The sequence below is a fragment of the Seriola lalandi genome, unplaced genomic scaffold, assembly GCF_002814215.2.
Source record: "Seriola lalandi dorsalis isolate HSWRI2012SDOR001 ecotype SW California unplaced genomic scaffold, Sedor1 jcf7180002054767, whole genome shotgun sequence".
Classification (NCBI taxonomy): Eukaryota; Metazoa; Chordata; class Actinopteri; order Carangiformes; family Carangidae; genus Seriola; species Seriola lalandi.
The window spans coordinates 281,479-296,855 of NW_019525320.1; the positions used below are offsets into that span (position 1 = coordinate 281,479).

General features: G+C 41.2%; 1 protein-coding gene across 1 annotated transcript in view; it reads right to left on the reverse strand.

The window, feature by feature from the left end:
* Positions 1-15,377, reverse strand: part of b4galt5 (UDP-Gal:betaGlcNAc beta 1,4- galactosyltransferase, polypeptide 5) — a 33,482-nt gene continuing 18,105 nt past the window's right edge. The window contains exons 2-9 of the mRNA XM_023425173.2: positions 8,624-8,743; positions 8,227-8,340; positions 7,506-7,633; positions 6,047-6,163; positions 5,702-5,889; positions 5,491-5,613; positions 5,117-5,218; positions 1-4,514 (exon numbers count right to left, since the gene is read on the reverse strand). Coding sequence (XP_023280941.1) covers positions 4,367-4,514; positions 5,117-5,218; positions 5,491-5,613; positions 5,702-5,889; positions 6,047-6,163; positions 7,506-7,633; positions 8,227-8,340; positions 8,624-8,743 — 1,040 coding nt within the window. The 3' untranslated portion in view covers positions 1-4,366. The remainder of the gene's footprint in view (positions 4,515-5,116; positions 5,219-5,490; positions 5,614-5,701; positions 5,890-6,046; positions 6,164-7,505; positions 7,634-8,226; positions 8,341-8,623; positions 8,744-15,377) is intronic.

Here is a 15,377-nt window from a genome sequence, read left to right on the forward strand (position 1 = left end):
TATGTTTACAAGTTTTATTGGTGTACTTTGACAATAACAATGATGGTATAAAAGAAAATCTCCATCATACAAATTTCAATAATCAAAAGATAATATGCCGATACACAAACAGATCCACGTAAGGCTGACATCAAGTTTTGACAAGTGGCTTCAAATGGCTTCAATTCAAGGAGATTTTTCTCTCCTTACAATCAGAGAAGATAGATTTTAAATTTAGCAATCTGTATCCTTTTTCTTTTTTTTTTCTTTTTTTTTAAGTAGTTAACTTTAATACAAAAGAAAAATTAATCTGTGTAGATTTTGGAGTAGATTGTGTCGCTGGTTTGGGTGCCTCTGTTTCATTTGCATTGTAAGCATATGGTGTTTTTTGGCTGACACATCGCTATCCTGCAGTGCTTTCCTCCGACCTACACCTTACCCCAACTGCTGTCACTATCAAAGAGACATCGCACGCAGAATCGAGGACAGTGAACTTCATCTAGAGACAGATGCCTACGTCTGCCATGGTATGTCTCTTCTACTGCTACAGCATATTAAGTACAGGGAGGCTTCTGGAATGCACAACACCTCTGAGATTGTGAGAGGAATCTAAAATTTATAGGATAAGGATATTTTTAATTTAAAAAAAAAAAAAAAGGCTGTGCTGGGAAGCAGTGATAGATGTAAAAACATTGATGTTGCTGTGTAAGCTTCACTAGCACTTAAAATGGCACCAGATAAACCCCCCCAGCCAAACCCCTCCAAAGCCTTGTTCTTTATGCTAGCATCTGTAGTGATTTAAGACCTTATAGAATTTCTAAAACACTACACACAAAGATATTTACAATGATCATTATGTTGATATGCACATTTTTAAATTTAAATATTTTTGCTTATAAAAAACAAAACAAACAAACAAACAAAAAAAAAACCAAAAAAAAAACTTGAGTGAAACAACACTGCAATAAATTAAGAAGCTTTAAGGCTGCCAGTCTTGTCAGATGCCCAAAGAATGGTCCCTTCATTTAAACTGGCACAGAATGGATCAGAATTGGTGAGATTATGGTACAAGGAAGCCTCTTCAGTCAGCAGCAGGCTTGCTCTTGGTCTGGATTGAGACCCATTTACAGGTTATATATAACAGGAACAGGACTAGCCAGCATGCTCTTATCACCAACTGAAAACAATATTTCCTGTTTTAGATAAAAGCCAGAGACTGATTTGCTCCTGTTACTAAGTCATCTAGTGGACAAAGCTGTTTAGCAGTCATAGAAAACCCATCTTTTTGGATACGGTGTGATGAAGCTGCTCGTTCTACATTGTGGAGTCTAGAGTCTTATATGGACTCTAAGAATAGCTGTCTTCCAGAGGGCCTCCTTCCAGAGAGCTACCTCGGGGTCTGAATCTTCACCTGGTCACTCAAACTAAAACCATTTGGTTTTTGCTATATTTCCATCTAGCTTTTAATTTTAAGCAAGAAAAAAAAAACAAATAAAAACCATAAAATACAGTGTATCATGTGTCAAGAACTAGAAAAGAACCTCTAGGTTGTTCACAACCAGGTCACTATAAATCACGTTCTTATCAGTGCTGGAAAAACAAAAATGAAAAACAAAAACCTCAAAATCTAGATGGAGGACAGTTACACCTCTGAGAGGTTTAGCCATTTCACTCAAACGCACATGGAAAAGTTAAATTAACACAAACGCTGCTACTGTCCACGACTTGCACTGGGCACCTCCTGAGTGACTGGCTAGGAGGTAAACACGTGCTTCTGCTTGTGGCTATGAACCAGAACAACAAATAAACATATTAGCTTTACCTGGCAGGATGAAAAGGCATCAGATTAACAAATGTATGGATGTAAAAAAAAAAGAAGGCAAAAACATAGAATATCTATGCCACTTATGTGCAGGTAGGAAATGAATGAAAGTTGGGAGGATGTTTTGCCTGACGATACTAGCCTTTATAATGTCATGGTTGTTCCAGCAAGCACGTAGAAAGAGACTCCCTCAAATGGAGCTCTGGAAGGTCAGCACCATTGATTTTCAATTAGAATAAAGGAGATGCTCAGTGAAAGACAGTGAACACTAGCATTTTCTGATTCGGTGTCTTGCTCTTCCTGTGGTTGTCACACAAAATGGCCTCCTCCAACGTGTCTGTTCAGCAGATTAATACACACCAGGCTACGGGTCCCATCCCATTTCATCAAAACGAGCCATTCCTGTCATTTCTGAAGAGGAACTCAGCGTCCGGATGAAATGGAGCAGCAAACCCCGTTTTACACAGATCTGAACCTCACAAACCCACACAAATACACATAACTACAAGTTTCAGTGCATCTAACACAGCCAGTCATTTGTCACCTACTAAATCATCACATCAACCGCAAGAAAAATAAAAACCGAACAATTTCAGAAAATAAATCATAAAAGATCAAATAAATAAAATGAGGTCCAGCCTCTTTACTTTCTATTTCTTTGTGGGAACACAACAGTTTGTCAACCACCCACATTTTCCCCAAAAGATACATCTTAAGAAATGTATACAAGGCGATTTGTGTGAAATGAAGTAGCTGCATGACTAGAGGACAGCCAGTGAGAAGAGAGTGTCTGTATGTGTGTGTTCTTTTTTAAATAGGAACTATGTTTACAGTATTGGGATATTTTACTCAAAAGCAACACTGTCAAACACAAATTAGGGAGGGACATTTTAGCAACTGCTGTGTACTGCCAGAGTGCTGTCAGCCTGCGTCAATGCACAGTTAGGCTGCATGCCATCCAACTAAAACTCTACTGTGACCAACTACAAACAAGTAGATACTGGATACAAGCTGTGGTGGTTTATCACCTGACTTCTCAGATAAGCACTGAGATCCGCTTTTCCCTATCCAAGCCTAGATAAAGAAGTTAAAAAAATAAAGGCAGCCATAGATACGTTGTTGAAGAGATTTCACAGCACCCGCAGTGAAGGAGGGCTGTCTAACAGTATAACAAACACTAGACAATCTGAAAAATAACAAAGCAAAAGCTTCTGTAAACACCAGTGACAGTGACAGCAATCAAGTATTTTCTACCTCCAATTCTCTTCTGTAAAAATGAAGGTGAGTAAACATTGAGGATATGGGATCTAAAAATAAAAACGGCGACTCTTTATCTCTCCCTGGCCTGGACTTACATACCGCACACAGAGTGAGGTCTAAAGTCAAGTCAGTCACAGTTTCAGGGGTGAAGTCTCCTGGAGGTCGCCCCGAAGACCTCGCACTGACAACAGAATACACACAGGCCATTTGCATAGCTCTCCCTCACTTATATACACAGACACACACACACAGGCTCTGAAAAGGGTGGCATGTTTGTTTAGGCAAAGGTGTGCTGAATGTGAAGTTTGCATACACTGTCACTCCTCCTCCATAGTCCAATAAGAGTATGCTAGCACCTGTGCTATTGCATCTGTATAGTGAGGAAGTCAGGTCTAAGTTCTGCTGTCTGATATTACAGCTTATTGCTAACAGGATGAGCGTTGCTCTCCTACATACAGCCACTTGCAGGCAGCCAGAACATCCAATGCAACTATGCAAACACAAACATCACAGTCTTTAAATGGTATGTTCACAGGACAAAATATAGTGGTAAGAGATGATTAAGGTATTAATATTCTCAAAACTTAGGATAAACTATTTCACATACAGTTTATATGACTGAAAACACTCACTCTTTATATCATTTTCTCTTGCTCTCTTATCTTGTAGATTTGGCATACCTCCTGCAGAACCAGCTGCAAAAATCCACTCGCTTAAAGTTACTGTGTGGTGGTATGTGTGTGTGTGTGTGTGTGTGTGTGCGTGTGTGTGTGTGGGTGCATGCAAATGTTTTCACGTGTGTACTGCATTTTTGAAAAGAAGAAGTGCAAGCGCAAAGTAAAAAATCAAAGCCTCAGGAACCATGTCAGCACATGTAAGTCAAACTGTTGTGTACGTGCATGTGTGTCATGTACTTGAATGTGCCTGTGTATCATGGCCTCTTTTAATAAGCAAGCACGACTGTGTAGGGCGGAACTCATCGTTGACTGAATAAGAAAATGAATGAATGGATGCTGAAGGCCAAAATGGTGCAAAAGGCATGTGGAGACTGAAGACTAGATAAGCCCAGATGAGAGGAGTGATGGACTGTAGCACAAGCAAGTGCAGCATTTATCCCTATTTTCTTTTATGATTTATCCAACATACTTATTTGAGTCTTCATTTTTTTTTTGCATACAAACAAAATAAACAAAGCAAAGAATCAATCAACTAAAAAGTCCTAAGCAGTGCTGCAACTGGTGAGATATGGCTGATGTCCCAGAGGACTTTGATTCCCAGGTGGTCTGCAGTACGGCTGTGCCTACGTCAGTAGTCAGCTATCGGTGCAAGCTTTCTGCTCAAGCTGACTGTGATGTTGGTGTAGAGAGGCCTCCTGGACACTATGGGGGAGTAGTTTAGGTTGTTAAGACCATCCACTTTCTGCCTCTCCTTTGAGTGGCGTAGTAGACTATACCTGCAGGAAGGAACAACCAATCAGTGAATGGAGAAGAGAAAAGAGAAGAGCTTCAATTTTAGATTGAGTGGCGCCAGAGCATAAATAAACAATGAGATAATATGAAGAGGAACAGGTTTCATCATCCCACGTGGTGTAACAACATGGTAACATTGACAGCATTATTGTCTGTGATTTATACAGAAAGTGGCAGTTTTACACCATGGGAGTTGTTCATCAGCAGATCACGCCCTCACTGTCAACATGACTACACTGCATTAATCATGACCATTACAAAGAAGATTTACCTAAGCACATTCATTTTGGAGAACTAAAGAAACACTTATTCTTTGGGCTGTTTTAAGTAACTAAGAATTTGAGCAGAGGGAGCATGACTGGAATTCTGCCCTGAAGCATACAAGCATATCACATGCAAAGTCTTTAAAAGAGTTGAAATTCTCTCAAAGTCACTGCTCTGGCTTTTCATGTGACTGGCTTACATCACATGAGCCTAAGCCTCATTCCAATTATCAGCTTCCACTTTTAACCAAGGGGTGTGTGTGTGTGTGTGTGTGTGTGTGTGTATTTGTGTGTGAATGAGCAGTGCACACATAGACACTAACCTTCCCAGGAACTGGACTTCCCCACGATGATGATGTGGAATTGACATGTAGCGCCCCTGCTCTCCGTGTGGTCTACTTACGGAGAAATTGGCATACCGCACCCTAACACAAACATATTTTTTGCTCATTAATTCATAATGTCATGTGATACAGTCATAGAAATAGTACAGAAAAGAGTTTCATAGAAACTGCAAACAAAAGGGATCATCACATAAAGCCACATGTACACGGGCCACTCAATAAGACTTTGCAGTGTATTTTAAAAGCCCTGAGTGTGCACAGCTGCCTTTGAGCTGCGTGGGTGGTGGGAGGGACAACACTGCTGTGTGGCAAGGGTGGAGGGAAAAAACCACAAATACAAAATCTCCCCTCACCTGTTCCAGAGGTCATCGTCCTCTCCTCCCCAGCCCCAGAACGCATTAGGAAATCCATTAATCTTTTTGAACTGCTTCACCGTCAGGCCACTGACACCGCCGAAGAACTCATTATACGGGAGCCTTAGAGGGACAGTTGTACATATTCATTTCATATTAGGTCAGGAATGCATTTACTGCACAAAGCCATGGAGACCGAATCCAGACTCACATGTAGGAGTACTTGTCCAGCTTGACCGCAAAGTGCCGGGGCATGTCTGTGCAGCCATAGTAGTTCCTGTCGTTCTCCATGAGGTGGTCCACATCGTGGAAGACCAGACAGTCCCAGTCCAGGTCCTTCATAGCCTCTTTGTAGCCCACATTGAACAACATGGCTCGGTTAAACGGCTCTGTGCCCTCCTTAAGAAAGAAATAGAGATACTGCTTAACCGCTATCTACTGCAAAGCACTGACATTATTTTCACGTGAGAAGAGGACTCACTTCCTACAAGTGTTTGCATCCACACAGCTGAATCTGTTCATCCCTGCAAACGACTGTAAATACATGTGTGCATACCTGCTCTATCACATAAAAGGCAAACTGGAGTCTCTGTTTCTGCAGCACTGGCACCAGGTGTCTCAGGAGGATCGGCAAGTGTTCATGTCGGTTCCTGAATGGGACTAGGATTGCCACCTGGAGATACAACACATTCTTTTATCAAAATAACATTCAAACAAATGGCGACGTATACACTGTATATAAATGTTCAAGGACACACCAGAGTTACAGCACAGTCTGATCTGTGCAACTAAGTAACGGTGCTGTTTGCACACAGTGTCCCAAGTTTCATGATCTCTCAGCAGTAGGTAAATGGGAAAGTGTGGTTGAAGACTGCACCCAAAAAAACACCCCACTAATTACCATGACGACTTGTGACAAAGGAGTTCTTGAAGGCAGGTTCTTGAATTCGAATTTCCTCAATGAGATCTGACGTGCATCAATCATAGAAGCACAGAGGCGTTAAACATCTGTAAGAGGTATTTATTTTTCCCCATAGAGTTGTAGCTATGACAGTTTCCTTTTTTTTAAGGTTTCTTTTGAAGCTCCATAAAAAGAAAACTGTCACAGAGAGGAACAAAAAGCAAGGGACATCGAAAACAGGGAGGGGACTATTATGGTAGCTGAGAGAGATTGCTGGCTAATGAGGAAGCGAGATAGAGGGTTGGTTGTCAGAACATACACAGCCCCCCACGGCAAATGAATGCGAGAGACAGACAGACAGATGGCAGGAAAGCTTGCACTGTTGGACCAAAAAAAAAAAAAAAGAGGGTGATAAAATAAGAGAACATAGTAGAGGAGGCTGGTTCAAGAATGAAACAGTGCTGCAATGCACGTATAAAGGGTTGAATTCATGTTTTGTCTTGTTGAACTTAGGGTAATTAGTTAAGTATGACTGCATGTGTACATTTTTACATGTAAATGTCAAACATAACAACCCTATTATGACATTAGGTTTCCAGGGTTACACTAAAGAACACTCAAAAACAAACACTATATCCTCTCGTGTACTTTGCTATGTATTATTTTGCTACGTATGAGATTCACTGAGATTTGCTAAAGCTTGAAGACATCAGCTGTAGCACACTAGCAAACTAGTTTGTGGAGCTCAAAGCAATAATCAGGTCTCATTTCAATACGTTTGAAATCTTTGACAGCAGTGTCTGTTTCCAAGCAGAATGGCACCGTTACTAACAGTAGTTCTTCTTACTTACTTACTTCTTACATAAAGAATTGTTGGGAATACTTTGCTAGCTGTTATCTGTTATAGGAATGATGGTGGTGTTGAACCAAAATCTCCCACAGGTGTTTATTTGAGTTGAGATCAGGATCATCGACATGCTGAAAACATACATCAACCCCCTTGTGCCCTGGATGGAAGCATCTGCATTTGTTATATTTCTCCACTCATCTGTCTGTATATTCGACAGTGCTTTTCAGTGAACTGTCTTTTTAACAATGTCACATCCGCACTTACCTTCCAGCGAGGTAAACAGTCTTCGGGCTTCCAGTAGCCTCCTAGGACCATGCTAGGCTTTACATCCAGCAAGGATCTCTCCACCTCCTCCAGGGATACCTCACTCATGTTCACCTCCAACCTGCCCTCTGCGTATGTGTGTGTGTGTGTGTGTGTGTGTGTGTGTGTGTGTGTGTGCGTGCGTGTGTGTGTGTGTGGACAGGGGGGAGATTGTATGAGGCAGAAGAATGACAGTGAGGAAGGGAGAGAGAGAGTGAGAGAGAGAGAGAGAGAGAGAGAGAGAGAGCCATGACGTGCATGTGAATGAGATGAAATGGTTAAAGAGAAAAAGTGAAAAAAAAAAGATCACAAGAATTAGCAACAACAGTTGTCAAATCCTGTAACAGCTCAGTAATCTGGGACATAAATTGCTGGGTAAAGCTATTCTGCCATTACAACATTTTTGCATGCATCATCAATCAAAGCTGAAAGAAAACACAAGCTCAGACCCACTTCACGACTCATTATTAGGACAAATACGTACAGAGGCACAATGAATTTCACTTAAAGAAACATTTTACAGGGCCAAGAAAACCAGAGGAACAATTGTTTGAAGTGATCAACGGTCAACCAAGAAGACTGAGAGGCATTTTTCTCAGCTGGTGCCTCATATACAGTACATCACAGAATCATGAGTATCCAAAAGAAAACTTTAAATCAAAAACTTTAAGAGTGTACTCACTCATGGAGGGCAGCCTCTGAGGGCAAACCTGTGAGGGGAGGTAGGTGAAGCCCTCGGGGAGGTATGTGGTGGAAGGAGCATCACTCTCGCTCAAGTTAAAGTCATAGGAATAATCTGGGATGGCACAGATACAAAGGCATCAACATCACCATCAGGAGCAGCTTAATCCAGACTTTCCCTGCATGACTTCCACTGTGTGCTCTACATTTTTCAATCAATGCTTTTTATTTTTTCACCTCTAGTATTTCACTGCTACCTTAACTATACACTCTTACTTTCTTTAATTTAACTAGGGCGGAAAACAGCATTTGCACCCATGTATTTGCATAGAGGACAGCATATGAGTTACAGTAAGCATTACTAATACACCTTAGTGTATCGGTCTGTGTGTTTTCACCTGTGCCGTTGACGCTGTAAGCTCCTCTCACCACCTGCTCCAGAACCTGAGCCCCAATGTTCTTCACGTTCTCTCTGATCTGGATCCCTCTGGCTTGGACCATGAACACATACTCATTCACTGTGGACAGAGAGAAGACAGACAGATAGTTTAGTCATTTTATTCTTGTTCTCACTGTAAACATCACACCTGTTTCTACCCAGCAGACTGAAAACAGCTGATAGTAAAAATCAACTATAGCGGCACATACAAGTTAAGCCTAATAACCAACGGTGGTGCATAAATGCCAACTCGGGTTTCTTTGTATCCTTGCAGTTGTTCAACTCATGACCACCATCATCCTCCTTTCATTCCTCCTCCTCCTCCTCGTTGAGAAACAAAATAGAACAATTCCCATGTTCACGGAAGTTATCCTTGGAGTAACTCTGGTGTAAGCACACTCTTCCACCTGATCTGGCCCAAAGTGATTATCTGCCTTGGTGACTTAATGGAGGGGATTTCCCAACCACATACCAAGAGTCTTTCATTGCAAAGAAGGCCACTATCGGAATGTTAATCTATAATGAAGGGGGTGGTGCAAGAAGAAAGATATAACCCGAAACTTTTTTAAGACGGAGAAAGAGACTGAGATAATGAATTTCAAATGAATGGTTGATTCCTTCTTTCTGTGCATGGTAACTGCAATGTTTTGCCTTAATATTTTCAGCCATTATCTAATGTGCTGTTAGTCGTAGTGTAATTTTTTAATGCCTTTATTTGGTACAGCAAAAAACGTCTGCACACCAGTGCCGCACAGGGTGGAAGCACCAGGGGTTTCAACGTGGATGTCAGTTTCTGAAAAACATCACGTGACCCCAATACCTGTCATACTTCAGAGTGTGCCATGTTGTACAATTTACACAGTGACCAGCAACATTAGCTTTCACACAGCACAAGACCTGACTCCATCCTCACATCATGTTAGAAATCTCTTATTAGAATTGTTTAGTGAATTTACATGAAAGTTACTATTTGGGGACTTCACCACAGAAACTTGTCGCCAGTTTCACTCAGTGTGGGTTGACCTAAATAACCGACCTGCCAAACAGGAGTCACGCCATGGAACATAAAGAAGGGATGTGGTCAAACTGTGAGTCACCCGAATCACCTGGTACACCATAACCAAACAACTGTGTGCCCGAATGGGGGCATTGACTATATGTTAAGTGAATGACTGTGTGTTGCTGATTTACTTTTAGGAGTGACTCACACAATACAGGAAAAGTCATTGTCAAAACCATTTGTCCATAACTCCTGGAATAGCTTCCTAGGTCCTTGACCCTTCCTTTATTTGGAGAAGTTTGCCAGCCCAGTGCAGCCGAATTGTGGACCATTGCCTTAATGTAACTGTATCCAACTGCCTACTGCCTACAACTACAGTATCTCTGGCCATTAATCCAATCAACATTTATCTTACAGCAATGCCAATATGATCCACACCGTTCTGCGAATGAGTGCAGATGTGTGTCTGTGTACGCGTTACTGTGCGTGTGTGTGTATTACTGCTGAGCTAGAAATCCACAGGATGCGATTTGTCTCTAGTAATTGTATTACAGTTTCCATCACATTCATCTTGTTTTATACAAACTGCCTGGCTTGCAGGACTAGAGACTAGTGGCTAAGCGGTAACTGAAATCGATGTTCTCATTTTACCTCTGCAACACACAAATATTACAGTGCAGCTGGAGCAAATCTGCAAAGGATAATAATAATAATAACAATAATAATAATCATAATAATGATGATGATGAAAAGGAAAATAAGAACACAGCGTAGATCCTAACACGGGCAGAAGTGGCTCAACAGACACGCCTACATACTGCACAAATCCACACACACATGTACACACACACATGCTCATGGATGCCTTTCTGAGGCACCATATGATGGAAAAATGCTGAGGGGCTTCTGGAGTGTGATCCAGTCCTGCAGGCACCATCATATTTTGACATGTTGTTATCTCCCTCCCATGTTTTTCAAATGTATAGAGCTATTATCTATGCATATCCCTACCAGACAAATCGATGGTACATATGTGCTGAACATATGTGCATGGTACCACGCTGAGCCGCTTCAATGCCTGCAGAGCAAAGCAAAATGGGAACATTTTTGGGTCTGAAAACATCACTTATTAAGGGTCACGTTGGTAAAAAAAAAAAAAAAAAAAAAAAAAAAGTCTTCAAGCACAGAGATGGAGAATGTGAACACTTCATCTAGTGTGTACAAAGCAGTGGGCATACAGTACCTCTCTCATCAAACAAGCACTGTATAGACTGGAGTCATGGTTAGTGCCGAGGTATTCAAGGCTACAAACTGTGACAAATGCAATTAGACATGAGAGAACTGGAGTTTAGAGGAAGCTCACGTATGAGGCTACAACACAAGGCCAATAGTGGAGAACATATATGCAAGGGGGCGTGCACACACACACACACACACACACATAGCATTCTGATGTGTCACTGACAAAGGACATTGGATTCAGACACAACTACATGATACACATGTAGACCAGAAGGAGCCCCCCCCAAAACACATACACACACTTCTCATCCTATTCAAACCCCCACTGTAACCCACGAAGCATGACAAGAGACCTTGAACGACCTTGTCCTCTATAGCTCTCACTGTCCGCATGCCAAGCCCGGCCCACCTCTCCCTCTTTCTCTCTCTCTCTCCCCGCATCCCTCCATCTTTCCACTTATCTGTCCTTCCCTCTATCTCCCCTCTTCATCTCTCTGTGCTGCTGTCTCTGTGTAATGTGGTTTGTATCACTTTTTGTCAAGTCCGTTTGTTCCTATCATTTAAGTAAACAATCTGAATGATGGACTGCAGGCTCACTGGAACAATTCCGGGCACAGATCCTCCACCATACTGAACTGTAACTGAGGTTAATCGGTAAAGGAAAAAGCCAACAAACAAGCAAAAAATAAATAAATAACACACACGCACCACAAGCAAGCACACACCCCCAGCGCACCCCCCCCAGCGTGCTTTTGCTCTGAAAGGCAATTAACTGCACATTGATAGCTCAGCAGTGGGAGGTGATCGGTCCCGTTCTGCTAGCTCCCTGATAAGAGCTGAAAGGCGTTTTTTTTTCCCCCACAGCAGAAATGGTTTCTGCATGCACAAGAGCACATACCATACATACAGTACACAGAAACATTGCTTCCTAGATTTAAAGCTGTCACTCTCAGAAAAGGGACATTTTTACAGCTACTGCATATCAGTGACACCCACAGGCTCGCACATAAATTAAGGCAACCAGGAAGTAGGGCCATATGAATGCAACTACATCATTCATCAGCGAATACTGAATGTGTATTATGTGACTTTAAAAGCTGAATAATGACACTATCAGTAATGTAATGCTGTAGGTTGGCCACACGTGATTTAGTCACCCACTGCAATACCTTATTGGAAAGTAAACAGGCAATTACTCAAAACATTAGCACTAAGTCACCTCACAATTAACTGGAACAACTGCTGTAATTTGAGTGTATTGATCTATTGAGGATGTTTAGGATTGGCATGAGATGGGGATGAAGGTTATAGATTTCTGATTGGATGTAGGCTGACTTTTTTGAAACACATAAAATACGTGTGTTCTTTTTGAACGATTATTGGATCTCAACTGAAGGGACAAGCGTGTTATTACCTCTTTTGACCCTCTGTAAGTGATGCTGAGAAACCCTGAGGCTATGGTGGATCAATACTCACACACACACTAACACAGACACACACACACACACCATGTGTGTGTACCATATAGAAAAGTTATTTTTCCTTAAACACGTAATAATCTTGTCTGTAATATGGGTTTTTCTTTGTTCTACCATTGTGAAAATAAAACACTGAAAGGGTGGGGTTTTTTTTTTCGGATCAAGAGTTGGGTGGTATGTGAGTCAGTTTTATTCGCCGTCATTTCCTGTTGACTTTCGAACATCAGTCAATCAAAACCACTTGCAAATGCATACATGCATCACCATCTCCAAAAACCACTCACCGGCCTGTATTCACTCACTCTCTGAGTAACTTCAAACAGAGAGCATATAGAGCATTTCAGAGTCAAACACTGATCCCTGAAGAATGGTTGAGTTTATTTGAGTATTTCAACAAAAACACACAGGGGATTATTTTGTTAAAATACTGAGCAAAAGGGAACATTGCCCTACTCTGTTTGGAGTCTTAGTTCATGAGTTTTTGGACAAAAGACCAGCACTCTGTGTAAATCCACACTACTGTTAATACATTCCCCTTCAAACACATACACACATATATACTGTTACTTTGCAGTTGTATTGCAAGTGCAATACGACCTGCAGAGTACTATGTGGTTTTTAAATGTATTACCTATTGCTCTTTTAATTAACTTCCTGCTCTTCTTTCTCAACTGTTCATTTATTATTTTTATCATAACAAGTACAAGTTGATATTTGTGTTTATCACAATAAAAACCCTTGACCTTTAGCTTGTTGTGCAACAGCAAACACGGGACCAAATAAGGACACCTGCACAGCTATGTTATTCATGATTAGACACCATTTCTGCTATTGTTTTGGTAGAATCGGCAAATACATCGTTCTAACATATTTCCCGTTGACAAGAAGAGAAGTAACCATATCAGATAAAGTGCTTAATTTATCTATCTTGCACTCCCTCATGGAAAAAGCTCTCTAAGGTGGAATTTCTCACTTCCCTTTTTCATTTATCTGTATTCAGTCTTGCTCACTGTCTCTTATCTTGGTCTTTATTTATCTTTTCCTCTCCCTTCTCTTTATATCTTGCTAGCTCCTACCCCACTCCGCCCCTATCCATTCCTGTTGTCATGGGTAACTTAAGGTTATGTAAGCAGCAATTCGTAATGCTCTCCCAAGGGGCCATTCTGTGCCCACCTCGAGAGACACATACATGCAAAGGCATAAACTTCATGTATCCTAATTGGTTCACAAAAATACGCACATCAATGCAGGGAAGTGCTGCACTGTGGCGTGATTAAACAGTTGTGCTATAGCATGTTTTCACAGAGCTCATATACTGTCACACCGGGATCCCTTTGTTAATGGATGTTCAGTAACAATTCTATAAATGCTAGTAAACAACCAATCCAATTAATTTTTATCATATATCAGGTCCATAGTCCTCTGAAAAGAAAAAGATAAAAGTTAAAAGATTAGAAGAAAAAAAAGATGGATTATCCATTCTCAAAGTGTCCCGCTCTCATGCCAGAGTCGCCACACCTCTAATACCTTGTGCAATGTCCCCTCATATTTAACATGGATTAAGACTTAGTCATGATTCTCAACACCCTTTTTCATGCTCTGTCTAGTACTGTAAATAGGACAACTGTCACAAGAGAAGTTATTTAGCCTAACCTCTTTGATATAAATGGGTTCATGGGACAAAACGAAAGAAATACCTGTCCGTATAACGCAATACAATTCAACAGCAGCAAAAACTACAGCCTCCAAAATGACGATAAAGTTGAATCAACACCTTTATAATACATCATCAATACTGACTGAACATTATGACCTTCATGAAGGAAGGCACTACTGCAGGACATTAGTATTATACTGCATTAGTTTTAGCTGGCGGTACCTTATCTGACTGTATAGCCTGCAGACAGATAGAAGGTCTCTCTTTTGCTCTGTTTGTCATGCGATACTTCCAATTAGTTGATGGTAAAGTCACACTCACACCTACTATGGATTGGCTTATTATTACAGTCAAGAATCAGATTATCTGTCAAGATCTGGCCACACTACTCCCCTTCCACCGGAAGGGAGGAGAAGAGGTTACAAGCGAGGAGAAGAGGTTACAAGCGAGGAAAAGAGGGAGGATGGATCTATTAGAGGCTGTGTACTAAACTCTGGCCAAGAGTGTGGGGCACAAGATTTGGGTTTTCTGGTTGTTAACTACAGAAACACACCTACATGAGCTCAAGTTGTTACAGCTGATAATGAGGACAATATTTTTCCAGTACGAGTTGTGGTCACATGACACAAAGTCATAAGTAGATCATGAGGCTTCGTCCTAACCCACAACAGCACTGCATACACATGAACGTTTACACACACACACACACACACACACACACACACACACACAGAGCCCCTTTCATACCACACCCAAACTGCCTGAAAATAACTGTGTGAAGGACTACAATTACAGGAAAACCATCATGACTGCATTAACCAAGATCCTCGTCATACGCACAGGAATTCAGAAATGTTCCCAAGAGCTATATTTCTTGATTGCACAAAAGAACAAACAGCCCTGGCTGGCTGGCATACAGAGGATGGGGGAAGCAAGAGTCCATGACAGGAAAAAAGGCAGTAAAGGAAAAGCTTCTCAGAGCAGATGTCTCTTTGACAGGCTGAGTTCTCCTCATTTACTGCACCGAAATGACGTCAGCACTCATCGCAGCCCCTGGCATGCTGCCCATTTCCTGAGAGCATCCAAACCACTTCCATTCCCCTGATCTCTGCTTCACGTTTCCTCTCCTGTGGTCAGTTTCATTCATTCATTCATCTATCTGTCATCTTTCTCCCAAATCTTGACTTTTTAAAAAAAAAAAACTCCTTTAAGTAAAACATCAGGTTTTTAGTGGTACAGTAAAAGCTTTTGACCCATGTATACTATTTTTATTGATTTATCTATTTTATTTACACTGTTGTTATACTATTTTTCTGAAACACAGACAGGAATGTTA